This window comes from Porites lutea, chromosome 3 (genome assembly GCF_958299795.1).
Source record: "Porites lutea chromosome 3, jaPorLute2.1, whole genome shotgun sequence".
NCBI classification, from domain to species: domain Eukaryota; kingdom Metazoa; phylum Cnidaria; class Anthozoa; order Scleractinia; family Poritidae; genus Porites; species Porites lutea.
This window is the reverse complement of record NC_133203.1, coordinates 32,549,560-32,563,604: the sequence shown is the minus strand read 5'-3', so window position 1 is coordinate 32,563,604 and position 14,045 is coordinate 32,549,560. Positions and strand designations below refer to the sequence as shown.

Genomic DNA, 14,045 nt, shown 5'->3' with positions numbered 1-14,045 from the left:
ACATGTATTTGTTTTTTCAATTCTAACAGCTAATATTAATTCACAAACAGCAAATCCATTTTTATACAACACTTTTGCTTTAACAACAGCTAATGCTAATGTACCCGCAAATATATCTAATTGTTATCTCGAGGTTGGAAATGGAAATGAGTACCCTGATATTCACTTTAAACCATCCACAGACCCAGCAAGAGTTTTTAGAGAAGTAATGTCATATGTTTACGCAAATAACGACTTTCAAGGTGGAACACTACTTAAAAGAACAAATTTTGAGACTTTGTTTCCTTTTGTTTATTTTGACTTGACAAAACAAAAAATGGATATAAAAGATCGATGGAGTTACAAAATTATCATTTCACTACGATCTAAGTGGTAATCCAAACGCTGATTATAATATTTACGCATTAGTCTTACATGAAAGAACAGCAGAAATCGAACAACAAGGAGGAAAACTATTGCTTAGGGCTTGATTAAATAATAGTTCAGTTCATTGTTTTTGAAGTACCTTCCCTGGTACCAGTACCACCTGCTAGCATCCTCAGGCTTCTTCTTTTCTTTCGTTCTTGATTTTCCTCTTCCTCTAATTCACGTTTAATTTTTTTTACTTTTTCCATCTTGATTTTTGAAATTTTTCCTTCAAAACTTCTTCTTCTTTTTTCCACTTTTGCAGCTTGACGCGAACACTCCAGTATGCCAGGAAAATTAGGAAACAATTTCAAAAATAAACTGATGTTTTTGTGAAGGCATTTCAACTAACTCACGGAAAAAGCCAACAGCGTTAAAATTTAAATTCCCAAACTCTGAAGCTCCTTTATCTTCAGCTGATGCTTTTAATTCTTGTATTTTCTTAATACAAGAATCCCTTCTCTCTTCTAACTGTTTCAAAGTATAAGGCATTATTTCTTTTTCAAAATTTTAGAGCGTCTGTTATGATTACACAGAATTTTATGGCGTCTTTTATGTTTACACAGAAATTTATACAAGCGTTTAAATGATGTGTAAACATACAAAATAATATAAATATTATAATAAAAATGACAACTTATATTGAATACGGAGTAAAACTTACAGATGGACAAAAGTCAAAATTGGCTTCTGCAATATTAAATAAATCACCACTAACTCTTCGATTAAAACATGGACATCTTCAAGGTTCTGATGAGTTAATGTTAACCCAGAGACAAATTTATAAAATAAAAAAATCTATTGCAAATGGTACAGGATCAGATATAAAAATAAGTAAAACTCAGATACGACGTTCTGTAAAACATGGTGGAAACTTATTTTCATCACTAGCATCTCTTGGAGCAAAAGTATTACCTTACGCAATAAAAGGAATTTCAAAAGCTGCTCCTGCATTGGCTACTGGTGCTGCCACTGCACTCGGAGAAATTGGATTAAATAAAATTTTTGGAAAAGGAATCACAATACCCCAACAGTTTTTCCCAATGTTACCACCTATTGTAAGAGAATTTACCAAATCACAAATAAACCAAATTAACAAAGCTTATAAAACAGGTGGTCGACTGGTTATTAAACCAACTCGTAAACAAATAGAAGGAGGATTTCTTGGTACTCTTGCTTCTATTGGAATCCCAGTGGCAATTAGTTTAGTATCTAAAATGTTTGGTGGTGGACTTCAGGTTGATAGAAGTGGATCATCTAATACAGCAAATATTTACGTTCCACATGCTCCTCCACCCACACATGGTGAAGGTTATCCTTATCACTTTCCACCACCTTTTTAGGTACATGGAAAAACCCAATTGGAATGGGATTTAAAAAAAAAAAGCCCAAATCCAAGGGTTCAGGACTACTACTAGGAAAAAACAGCCCATTCAACTCAATCCCCATTCTAGGCACCATTTTATAATTAAACCACTATCCAACTTTGACCTTGTAGAATGGATAAAAAGACTTGGTATTAAACATTTTAGAGGAATATACAGTAGGGATAGACTACCAAAAAAGATTAGAAAAGAATGTGGAATAATTAATCTAGATGATATTACAGGCCCTGGAACACATTGGGTTTGTTATAGAAATATAGACAATGTAGTTGAGTACTTTGATCCATTTGGACTGATAATGCCAAATGAAGCATTAGATTATTTTAATACTTCTGGAAAACGTATAGTTTACTCAATGGATGAAATAAAAAATCGTAATACTGTCCTATGTGGATATTGGTGTTTATATTATCTGTTTGAGCGACAAAGTGGTACTAGTATTCTAGATGTAATACATAACCCTCATTTTGATGATGACAATAGTGAATTTATAAAAGCCTACTTTGGAGGATAAAATCATACTTTGTATAATAAATGTAATATTTAATAAATATTACATTTTTAATCTTCTTCATTTTTTATAAAATTATCAATTGAAAATATTAAATAACTTAATTTTTCATATTTTTTTAAAAGTTCATCAAATTCTTTATCATTAATTATTCTTGAAGCTCTTTTAAAAAAAGTAGATTCTTCTATTTCTAAATCTCTAGAACATATACAATAATTAAATGTTTCAAAAAGTTTTTTTCTAAGTTCATCCTTTTTACTAATTAATGATTCATTTATTTTAAATAAATTAGCTAAACTTTCTTCCATTTTTTTATATTTACTTTTTTTTTTTAAACCATTTTTTATTCACTATCCACTGGTGTATTCTTTAGCTGTTTAACCTTTTCAACTTTAATATTTAAATCTTTAACAATATCAACAATTTCAATAAAGTTTGAGTAAATGTCAATAAGACGATAAATTTTCTTCTTTTTATCACTATTTAACTTCAACCATGAATATTCCTCATTTCTAATTTTTTTCCACATCTCACATTCACTAACCATTAGCACTCTGGAAAGATTATCATTTTTCTTTCTAAGAGTCTCCATCTCATTATATATTTTTGTTCGCACTTCTTTTTCAAAATCCTTGATTGTTTTAACATCCATATTTTTCTCAATCTCAGAAAAGAATTTAGTCTCCATTTATTATATAAACAGATAATTACCTTTTACAACTTTGTTAAGAGTATTTGATTTCTCACTTATTTCCATAAGCAACTCAAATATCTTTATAAATTTAGTATCATTTTCCAATCTAGAATGATCAGCATATTCATAACTCATATTAAGGTTACTATATATCTTTTGAAGTTCACTTTTTAAAAAATTAGATCTAATAGACATATTTTATCTAAGCATATATTAAATGAAAGAATCATATTGTATTGTAGATAAAAGAGTAACTCCTTGTACAGAGTCAAGTGGTTACCAACAAGATAAAAGAGGAAGAACTCAATTCTTTTGTAGATGTGCAGTTTGTGGAAACAAAAAAGTTAGATATGTTAAAACTGGATCTGCTTCTCAAACTGGAAGTGGAAAAAAGTCCAAATCAAAAAGAAAGTCAAAAAACTAATCAGCCCGTCTGAAGGGGCGGGCGTTTTTGATACTGTTGTTGGTACAGCAGTTGATGGATTTGTACATTTTGGTTTACCTTGGATGGGTAAGAAAGCAGTTGAAATGGGACGATATGGAACAAGTGAGTTAATGAGAAATAAAAACGTTCAAAAAAAAAACTGTAAATTACGGAATCAATAAACTCACCCCATTTATTCAAGATTCTGTTGGATCAGCAATGGAACAGTTATCAACAAAAGTAAGACCAAATAAAAAGTATAAAACTGATAGAAAGGATTTAGACGGACGATCAGGAAGAGGTGTTGATATTCATAAAGTAATTGGAAAACTTCCAAAACCAAAAGCAGGATGGACTCCAGGTTCATACAAATATATGGGTCCATACAATCCTCTTGATAAACAATTAAGCTATGATCCTGAAACTGGAAAGGTAATAGAATGGAAAGTTAAACCTTATAACAAAGTTGATGAAATAGCAGCTTATCACGACATTTGTTATGATATGGGAAAAAACAAAGGTGATTGTGATAAAGAGATGGTAAAATCATTAGATGATATTCCATATGGTGAAATGCCAAAGTGGGGGTCAACTGCTAGATTCTTGATTAATACAAAACAAAAACTTGCTCTTGGTTTAAACGTAAATGGGCGTTGAGTAGTGATTGGTCTCAACAATTAGCCGACGAACTTCACAAACCAATCACAAAAAACTTTCAAAAAAGATCAGTAGTCTCAAATGAAATTGATGATATCTGGGCTGTTGATTTGGTTGAAATGCAAAAGTTTAGTAAGTGGAATAAAGGAATTAAATATCTTTTGATGGTTATTGATGTGTTTAGCAAGTATGGTTGGATTAGAGGTTTGAAAGACAAGAAAACTGAAACTGTTAGTAAAGCATTTGAGGATATATTTAAAAGTAAACGTAAACCACAAATGTTATGGACAGATAAAGGTTCCGAATTTATAAGCAAACATTTTAAAGATTTTCTTAAAAGAGAGGGAATCAAGTTGTATCACACTGAAAACGAGGAGAAATCTAGTGTTGTTGAGAGATGGAATAAAACAATGAAAAACAGAATGTGGAAAATGTTTACTGTGAATAACAACACTGTTTACTGGCATAATTTACATAAACTGGTTAATGACTACAATAATTCGAGACACTCTAGCATTAAAATGACTCCTGTTGAAGCAAGTAAAAAGAAGAATGAAAGTAAAGTTTGGTCTAATTTGTATGGCGATTTGATTTACTTGAAAACTAGTATACCAAAGTTTGCAATTGGTGATCATGTTAGAATTTCAAAATATAAGAGGCGAGTATTTGATAAAGGTTACACACCAAACTGGACAGAGGAGATATTTGTAATTGATAAAGTTCTTCCAACAAAACCTATTACGTATAACATTGTTGATTTGATGGGAGAAGAGATCAAGGGTTCTTTTTATAAACAAGAATTACAGAAAGCAAAACAACAAACATTTAGAATAGAAAAGATTATCAGACGAGATAATAAGAAAAAAAAGGCATTAGCAAAATGGAGTGGTTATCCTGATAAATTTAATTCATGGGTAAGTTTGAAGGATTTGGTTGATTTTTAATACAAATTTTGTATTAAAAAAATAGTTATTTTATTCTTTTTTTTCTTCATCCGATAAAAATAATTGTTCAACTACTTGATCAGTTATCTGTTCACTAACACTATCACTATCACTATCACTATCACTATCACTACTTTTTTCATCAATTTTAAGTAAACTCTTTCTAGGTTCTAATTCTTTAACATAACACTCGTGTACTTTTATTTGTAAAGATGTAACAGTCTTACTTATAAAAATTCCTTCAATTATTAGTGCTAATTTAACACGGCAGTACTGGTTAATATATTTAAAAGGATTTAAATCACGACCTCTCTTCCCCTTAAACAAAGATAATATTTTATTTGTTTTTTCTGAGTAAATAAGTTTTGCATAAAGAATTGGTGCTGATGATTCATCTTTTTTTGTTCTCTTTTTTCCTTTCTTATCTGTGTATTCTATTTGTTTATAGTAAAATGGTAAAGATAAAGTTGATGCTAAATCTGGTCCATATTCATTCTCTAAATGTTGTTGAGAAAATTTTATTACATTATTAATAATATCAAAAAATGCTTGCTCTTTATTATTAGGTTCACTATCTCGAGACCAAAGACATACTGGTATGGAGTAACCTACTAACTTACCTGTTTCTTGATTTTTCTTTTCACTAACCCCAAAACTAAAAAAATCTGGAGTTTCAACTACAAGTGGTCCTTTTTTGTTATTTGGATATTTGACTTCAATTGGGATACGTTTGTATTTAATCTTGCTATCATTGACTTTGTACTCTTTGGCTTCATTAAAGATAATATTCTCTTGGGTAATATTTTCGTAACTTGACAACTGCATTTTTATAAATATTTACTTAATCTTTAAATCATAAATCATTTTTATTTTTTAGGCCAAAGTAAATTTACTGACCAAAAGTTTGAAGATTCTGGATTAGTATAAGTAAATTCTCCCTTTTTATTTTTTATCTTTGTACACTACTGTGGCAGACCATGTGAAAACTGTGTGAAACTTATGTGAAATGCATGTGAAATTTTTTGTGCTGTGAAAAATGCTGTGAAATAAATGTGTGAAAAGTTACACTATGTGAAAAACATGTGAAACTGGTTCCATAAACTGCCTTGAGTTTCACATACATGTGAAATTTTATTAGCATGTGAAAAAAACATGTGAATAAAAGTTGGCATAAAGAGAAATACCAATGATGTGAAATATGAAATGAAATTTATTCCTTCATATATATGTCAAACTGATCAAGATAGTGTCATTTCAAATTGAATGATATATGTCTGAGGGCTGTTTGCTTTTTGAAAGCATTAACAACTTTATGACACCAATTAATTATGAAATTACCTACATGTACATCATGCAGCCATGTTCCATTTAAGTGAACATAATGCATGTGCTACTGTACAATTGCTAATTGCATTGCTTTAAAATATTTATCAAAACCACTACAACTTGCATGACTTGATTATCTGTAAGTTGTCAAGGAGTAAAAATGCTCAATCACACCTTATGTCTTTACCAGTCAGGTTTCACAGACATAATCAATTAATCAATTTAGGCTTATTTGCTGCTAAGAATTTTAATGCCAGAACCTAGCTAGCAAGCTGCGCTGGCTGGGAAATAAATGTTTCAATTGATATTTGTCCATTAAATGTTCAGTATCCACAAATTGAATTCATTGTCATCATCTATAGCTGTTACCAAAGGGACTGAAATGAATTCAAAAGGTACCGTTGTTACATTGAATGACAAAGTGTTAACAAAATACAAACAACTGTCAGGATCTTGTTCAAAAACAGTGAAAATCTCAATGGTGGCAAATTCCTTGTTGATTCCTGAAACTGGAAGGGCTAAAAAATGAATCACTCTTCCAACATGTTTAGTATTTCCAAAATCAACCTGCACCACAGAGGATATATGCTTGCTATCAGAGGAATCCAGTTTTTGAGCCTTCCATACATGAGATTTTCCATGCACCTTCCTTTCAATAGAGAAGAGTTGAAGACAGCTTGCATGATCCAAAGTTAAGACATCACCATAGTAACCATTCAAGTCTCTGATTTCTTGAGTGGTAAGTTGGTAGTTCATGAAGGAGGATGAATTTGTTACTTTACATGTAGGTGCCTCACACTCTGCCACAACATCTACATCAAAAGAAGGAAGGCACCCAGAAAGGTTCATATACTGAACCCAATCAAATATCTAAAAATGTAAAAACCACATTGGTGAGTTAAATCATCAAATTAGCAATACCGTGGCACTGTTTAGTGAATAAAATAAATAATTACTATACACAAGAGCAAAGAGCATATGGGTAAATGAATAAGGTTATTATAAGGGGGAAGGGGGGGACTGGAGATACCGGGGAAGCCTTATTTTCGCTTCTTTACTTTTTTTGCTAGACTTGCATCAGTTTGCACAGAGATTCCTAAAGCTTCCAAGTAGCCACCTTAAATTGAGAGGAACTCTGCACTTAAAGCCACCTATTAACTTGGATAGTTGAGCATTATAATCATTTAATGAATAATCATTATAAACTAGTAAAAGTACTAATACATACGCACTCTGTAAGTTTCCATAACAGTTGCTTCTGGAAAACGGCGATTCTTAACCCTTTGGCAGATCCAGCTGTTAAACCTTTCGTAGCAGTACATCCACCAACCATGGACTGGCCCCAGTTGCTGAATCCCAGCCACTGAATGGCGGAAGATGTGCAGGCTTATTGTCTAAAAGATACCAAAAATAATAACTCAATGTTAAAAATGTTCTTGGTATCAGTATGATGCTTATAAAATTAATGTCAAAAACACGCAAGTAAAGAATTGTAAAAAAAATTAGCAGAAAATACAAACATGTTAATAATGGTGATTGAACTGAGTGGAGTGCAATTTGGTCTGAAATCATACCCGTGACTTCAAAATCGAATGAGCACGTAGAGCGTGAGTACGATTTGAAATCACAAGTACGATTTTCGATCAAAATTGCACAAAACAAAGTTAAATTACCACGTTATTACAGTGGAACCCCGTTAATAAGGTCACCAAGGGGCCAAAAAAAAAATTGGCCTTATTAACGAGGGTTTTTTTTACAAGAAAATGTATGGTCGTTTTGCCGAGTGGCAGTAATAACGAGGTGGCCGTAATAACGGGGTGGCCGTAAGGCGGGGTTCTACTGTACACCCATTTTGAAATCATACAGGTTTTTTGTCAATATTAATATTTATTTATCCACTTCAGGAAACCCTGCTTTTTCTGGTAAAGGGGGAATTTGGGGAACAGAAATTGCAACCCCCCCCCCCCCCCCCCCACCAAGGACTTTTTTTTGCCTAAATTTTTCTGCGATCTGATTGGCTAGTGCAAGTAATTTATCAAATTTGATTGGTTATTATTATTTCATAATCATTCTGAAGGACTTAAAAAGAATGTGATTTAGAGCAAAAACTGGTGGGATTCGGGAATAAATCGCACTGTTGAGAACCAATCAGATTTCAAGGATCACCAGTAATTTCAAATGGGTGTAATAAAGACAGTAATTGGCAAGAGACAATTTAATTTAGCAACATGTATAAAAGTCAACTGACCCCCAGTGTGCCAGGAATTAAGATGGTAACTGTTAGAATAAATAAATAAATTCACCTTACTGTTCATTTGACTTTGCATTTTTAATTTTTACCTGAATACTGATGGGGAAGTCACGTTCTATCTCAGCACACACTTCATTTATTTCCTTCTCCAAGGCCGGCAAAGTATCACTTTCTTGACATTCACTACAGACTTTTCGAATGACATCCAGAAGGCGAAAAAATGTTTTCCGCTGTGACTCTCCCAAAAGTCCTCTTAAGCAGTACTTCAAGATGCCATCCATTGCAAGCTACAATGAAATTGAGTGGATCAGTGGCATCAACAAGGTCAGGAAAAAAATATGTTTTTTGGTTTCTACTTACAATATGCGCATGTATAATTAACAATAATAATTATTATTCTGTGTGGGTATGCAGATATGAGGTGTATACTATGTAGCTCTGAATTGGTTATGACCACCCCATCTCCGACAAGCACTCATTCAATAATAATTATTATTGTTTTCTCAATATTAATTATATTATTGACTAACTTACTTGATTGAGTTTAAGAAACTAGCTGGCAATCATTTAGGCAATTTTTCAGTTTGTTTAATTTAAACAGCTAGAGATTGCTCCTGATCATTTGTTTTGTAATAAAAAGAACAGCAAAATGAAGTGGTACAGAGTTCACTGAGTTGAACGGAACACATGAAAGCAAGAGAGACAGAACTTTCTTTAGAAATACTGTATTCCTTGCACAATCTCCACCAAAAGAGTCTTGTATGCTTTGGAAAATTTTGGAAAACTTTAGATTCACAGGAAGATGCTAAATTGTGCAGCTTAATATCATAATATTATTATTCTCTCTACAAGTCAGGAATATGATGTATATTAAAAGTGGGATGCCATGTAAAATACCGTCTGTTGAATGAATTTTATTATTATTATTATTATTATTATTATTATCATTATTATTATTATTTTTATTATCATTATTATTATGATTATGATTATTATTATTATTATTATTAAAACAGCTGTAAATAAAACATCCTTGATTTACAGTAGTACCTGCTTCCAGTCATGTGACTTGAGATAGCGCTTTTTGCAAAAGAAAGGGCCTGGTTTCCAACCATACCCTACAGGTACACAGATATTTGTTGTACGCTTATCTGCCAATTTCAAGTCTTCACTTGACAGTTTGAAGGGAGCAGCAGGTAACTTGCTCTTTTGGCTCTTCTTTTTCCCTTTTTTACTTGATGCCATTTTCTCACATTCTGTAAAAATGACAATACATATTGAAAGACTATTACATGTACTTTCAAAAGAACCCTTATTACATCCCAATAATACATAGCCTGTGAACAGGCTCTCGATTGGGATGTTCCAAGATGTTTCCTTCAATTTGCTTTCAAAAGGAGAGCCTGCAATGGTCTCTCTATGATTTAAGATTTTACATTCACATTTTAAACATAAATTACTGATTGCGTGGTTAATTCAACTGTGGCACATCTCAAACATGCGGATGTGACCCAGGTAGTTTAACTATCAAGTCTTTTCAGTAAAGCTATCAAAGTTTTGTGTTTAAGATCCTCAAAACCAAATTAACGTAAAAGTAGCAAGACTTGAAAATCAGGAGCCCGCTCAGTGGAAAAGCTGTGCTGGCCATGCTGCATGTATAAAAGCCTTAAAAAAGGGTGTTTGAAGTAATCAAGTTGTTGGACTTTTCTGCTGGTCCATTGAATGCTGCTGTGCTCTTGCAAATTTTGAAAAAAACTACAAATTTAAGGGGCACATGCCATAATTTTTCTTAGCCTTAGAAAAATTTTCTTGTGCTTATAAATTCCAAATTGCATTTGAAATCATGTGACCCCTATACAAACTGTTGTAAAACCTTTTAAAAAGTAATATAATTTGAAAAAAATTACCATTGTTGAGTTGTTCTTCCTCAGGTATGTCATCCTGTTTGTCTTTCACAAACCAAGAATTTTTGAATCGTCCCAAGTCTCTCTCAGCATTTCTTACTTTCACACTATCTCCTTTTCCAATGAACAATTCAAAAAATGCACAAACAATGTTCTTTACATCATGCATCATGTCTGGAAAAGCTTGATTTGGTCTATCGTGATTGGGCAATAACATAAAACAGTTAACACCCCGAGAACCAGTTGCCTTCATCACATTGCTGGCTTGGGATCTGTTTTTTGCTCTGTTGTGGGCTACAGAGTTCCAAAGAACATCCTCGGAGGTTACCTCTTCTGGGCGTGACCTTTTCTCGGGTTTCTGGTCAGGAAATTTTTTTTTCTGGTGCCGCAAAGCATGGTTCTCTGGGAGGAAACGTCTGTTCTCGAGATACACCACTTTGTCCAAACTTGACACAAATTTTCCTCAGTTAAAGAAAAAAAAGGAAATAACGTTTCATTCATGTAGTAAAAAATCGTGATGGAAATTAAACTTGGCTTCGAAGAGAAACCAAAATGAAGATTTTTATTCTTAAGAAATGGTTCATGCTAAGCATGCGTACATCAAGTTATGGATGCATGCAGAAAGTTTGGAGAGCACCAGGGAAGCGTAACAGCCGAGAGTAACTCTTGCTTCTTGAGAAAACATCCATAACTGATGAATAAATGCACAGCTAAAAGCACGAACCAATTCTTTTATAACATAGTGACAACAAAGTAGTGTGTGGAAAATTCTCTCAAGGTCAGCACCAAAACCTGGAATCCAGAAAAAAAAAACGGAATCCAGAGGAATCCTCAACATTCAGTGACTAGATTGTACAAAAATTGTCTGAAAATAATGTCAATGCAAATGTTATATTTTTCGATTCATGACACCAGAGAAAACAAAAAATAGAAAAAAAAAGGTTCTTGTTGGCTGTTCTTATTGAACGTTTCATCTGAAATTGTTGATGAAAATTTACTTCTTTGAATTAATTTAAAGTTATTGAAAATGAAGTCAAACAAGTTTCCAAGCCCACAGAATGTATATGTACTTGAATGTTCAAATCAAAGTTAAAGGCTTGAACTAAGGTTTCGATTCGGTGCACTGTTTACGTTGTGCACGGTACAGTTGGGGAAGGCTCAATTCTATGAAAAAGATCAGGTAGTTCTTCACTATTTTCTTCCATTTCTGGGTAAACTTTTCAAACACTAATCGACAGATCCAGAAACCTATGTTTGTCTGATTTGCACACATCATCTTATGGACACACAGCCATGCGTATGTTGAGAAATGTACCATGATGACGCCAATAGGAATTAGATATGAAGCACGTGTGCTATGTCATAAAAATTGTACTACCAGTATGTGATTTTTTTTTTATTAATGGCCTTACCTCTGATCTCACACCACATACATCCTTGCAAGGCAGTTGGACCTGCTGCAGTAAACACTTTTCCCAGACCAGGGTAATCAAGAACATAATTCAGTAAAGAAACTTTAAAAGTAAATGGAGCACCCTTGAAAGCATCAAAGAAAGTGACACCAGAAAGATCCAAAATTTCGTCAACTACCACTTCAAGATAGGGATCTATGTTTTTTGGCTCATGACCATCTGCTTGGGCTGGAACTATACCAGCCAGCATAATATTTCCAAAGAGACTACGAACATTCCTGGGCAAATTTAACATGCTAAGCATTATGGGCCACATAGAGTAAGCCACCTTATTGCAGCTGAATGGGTTGACACCATCAGTTGACAGCTGTAACAGCATGCCTCTTGGATCACCACTTGAAAATCCACCTCAAAATAATAATAATAACAATAATAATAATGAAAACAAACTTTTGTTTACAATTTATCAAATATTTACAGAGCAAAAGGGATACAATAATAATAACATGTTTGTAATAAATCACAACCATTATTTTTAATGCACTGTGAATACACATGCCTAAATATAACCTGGCACAAACAGGTGATCATCTGTGAGTTTTAAACAACTTGAAGGTCATGCCATGGCATGTTGAAGGTGGCTTTCAAAGAGTTTCAAGTTCTTCCACACTCACAGTTTCAAGCAGGGATTTTGAAACTACATGCATTTATTATTGGTTTCAAGCCAGTGCAAATGACTTTAGCCTGTTTACTTGTAGTAAAAGTCTTATATCACAGCTTATTAGAATACATTCAACGGCGTCTTCAAACTTTAATAAAAGCGACAAAATTTCAAAATGATTATGAGTCAAACTGAAATAAACATCAAAATTAATATGCGACATGTAATCAATGTTAATTTGCATCACTTGAAATTTTAGTAGTAGGCAAAACTCACTTAATCTATCAATCTATCAACTTTGGTACAACCCTCATAATGCACCTTATCTTAAATTTGAATACGCACCCAAGGAGCTTTGGTAAGCCCACAGGGCTTCTCAGAATCTATACGTAGTTCAATTTCACATGTTACCCCCCTCCCCCCCCCCCCTTCAGTTCCAGGAGTGGGGAATTGTGGCCAAAAGAGAAAAAAACATCATCGTTGGTCTTCCGAAATACGCCCCTTCACAGTTGAAACAATGCCCAGCCAGCCAGAGAAGATCTGGCAGAACCCATTTTGAAGGAAAAATGGCAGAATTTGTATCTGACTCGTTGGAAAAAGCAATCTGTCAAAATTGAAATCTATATTCAAAGGTGCGGTTATTATAAATACAGTAGTTATAATAATATAAATAGTCCATGCAAACTTGAGTAGGTCTTTGGACGTTCAGCTTAAAGAAAATTTCGTCAACATAATATACACGTAGATACATGAGCAATATTAAAAAAAGCTCTGGATAAATAAGACAACTGAAACTTGGAACTACAGCTGTAAGCTTTACTTTCTATTTGACAATTCCAAAGCTAGAATGCTGTTCAAAATAAAGTAGAGACCACTTGACTGCCGTATATTGAAATCCTTGTTCCGTAGAAATTTCCAGTAAAAACTGTGATAAACATCCTCACTTTTCCACTACAAAGCCACTTTTCGCTTCTTTTATCAAAACCAAACAATTTGCGGGTATTTTCTCTCTTTGAATTGAGAACGGAAGAGCCAGTAACTGGGGAATTTTGTGAACATTTGTCAATGGTGTCCTGGGGGTGGGGAAATTGTCTTTTTCTTTGTGCCCGGGGATGGGGAATTGACTTCCAATATTAAGAAAAAAATGCAAATCCCCGGGGGGGGGGGGAGGGGGCATGGTAACAGGTGGAATTGAACCAGGCATATAAGTTTGTAAGGATATACACAGAATGGAACTCACCTTTCGAAAATGCTTTTTTCCACGAGGGTGAATCGTGAATGTCATGCATAACGTTTTGTTTTTCGTGGCCATAATGATGATTCTGCAGAAGTTCTGAAATGGTTGCGCTTCCATACATTCTCCTCCATCGCGGACCGAGAGGGTAGTACATAAATGTTCTCCTGGCCTTTTTATTAGCCGAATAGCGTTTTGTGCCGCAAACTGGACAGCTGACTAGCTTTGAATAATCGT

The 14,045-nt window shown here is 33.5% G+C and overlaps 2 protein-coding genes across 2 annotated transcripts; both read right to left on the bottom strand.

The window, feature by feature from the left end:
- Nucleotides 1–6,027: 6,027 nt before the first annotated feature.
- LOC140932174 (uncharacterized) lies at nucleotides 6,028–9,842 on the bottom strand. The gene is made up of 4 exons (XM_073381817.1): nucleotides 9,648–9,842; nucleotides 8,687–8,884; nucleotides 7,579–7,740; nucleotides 6,028–7,216 (listed from the first exon to the last, which is right to left on the bottom strand). The coding sequence occupies exons 1-4, from the start codon at nucleotides 9,840–9,842 to the stop codon at nucleotides 6,662–6,664; spliced, it is 1,110 nt and encodes a 369-aa protein (XP_073237918.1). The 3' UTR covers nucleotides 6,028–6,661.
- Nucleotides 9,843–10,406: 564 nt separating this feature from the next.
- LOC140930968 (uncharacterized) lies at nucleotides 10,407–13,094 on the bottom strand. The gene is made up of 2 exons (XM_073380716.1): nucleotides 11,914–13,094; nucleotides 10,407–10,963 (listed from the first exon to the last, which is right to left on the bottom strand). Exons 1-2 carry the CDS (start codon nucleotides 12,290–12,292, stop codon nucleotides 10,413–10,415), a joined length of 930 nt encoding a protein of 309 aa, XP_073236817.1. The 5' UTR covers nucleotides 12,293–13,094; the 3' UTR covers nucleotides 10,407–10,412.
- Nucleotides 13,095–14,045: the final 951 nt, after the last annotated feature.

Excerpts from the sequence above, each read along its gene's own strand:
- LOC140932174 (XM_073381817.1), bottom strand. The coding sequence starts at position 9,842 with ATGGCATCAAGTAAAAAAGGGAAAAAGAAGAGCCAAAAGAGCAAGTTA. Across the intron at positions 8,885-9,647 it reads AGTCACATGACTGGAAGCAG|CTTGCAATGGATGGCATCTT; the intron begins GTACTACTGTAA and ends ATTTCATTGTAG. Across the intron at positions 7,217-7,578 it reads CTGTTATGGAAACTTACAGA|ATATTTGATTGGGTTCAGTA; the intron begins GTGCGTATGTAT and ends TTACATTTTTAG.
- LOC140930968 (XM_073380716.1), bottom strand. The coding sequence starts at position 12,292 with ATGCTGTTACAGCTGTCAACTGATGGTGTCAACCCATTCAGCTGCAAT. Across the intron at positions 10,964-11,913 it reads TATGTGGTGTGAGATCAGAG|GAAAATTTGTGTCAAGTTTG; the intron begins GTAAGGCCATTA and ends TCTTTAACTGAG.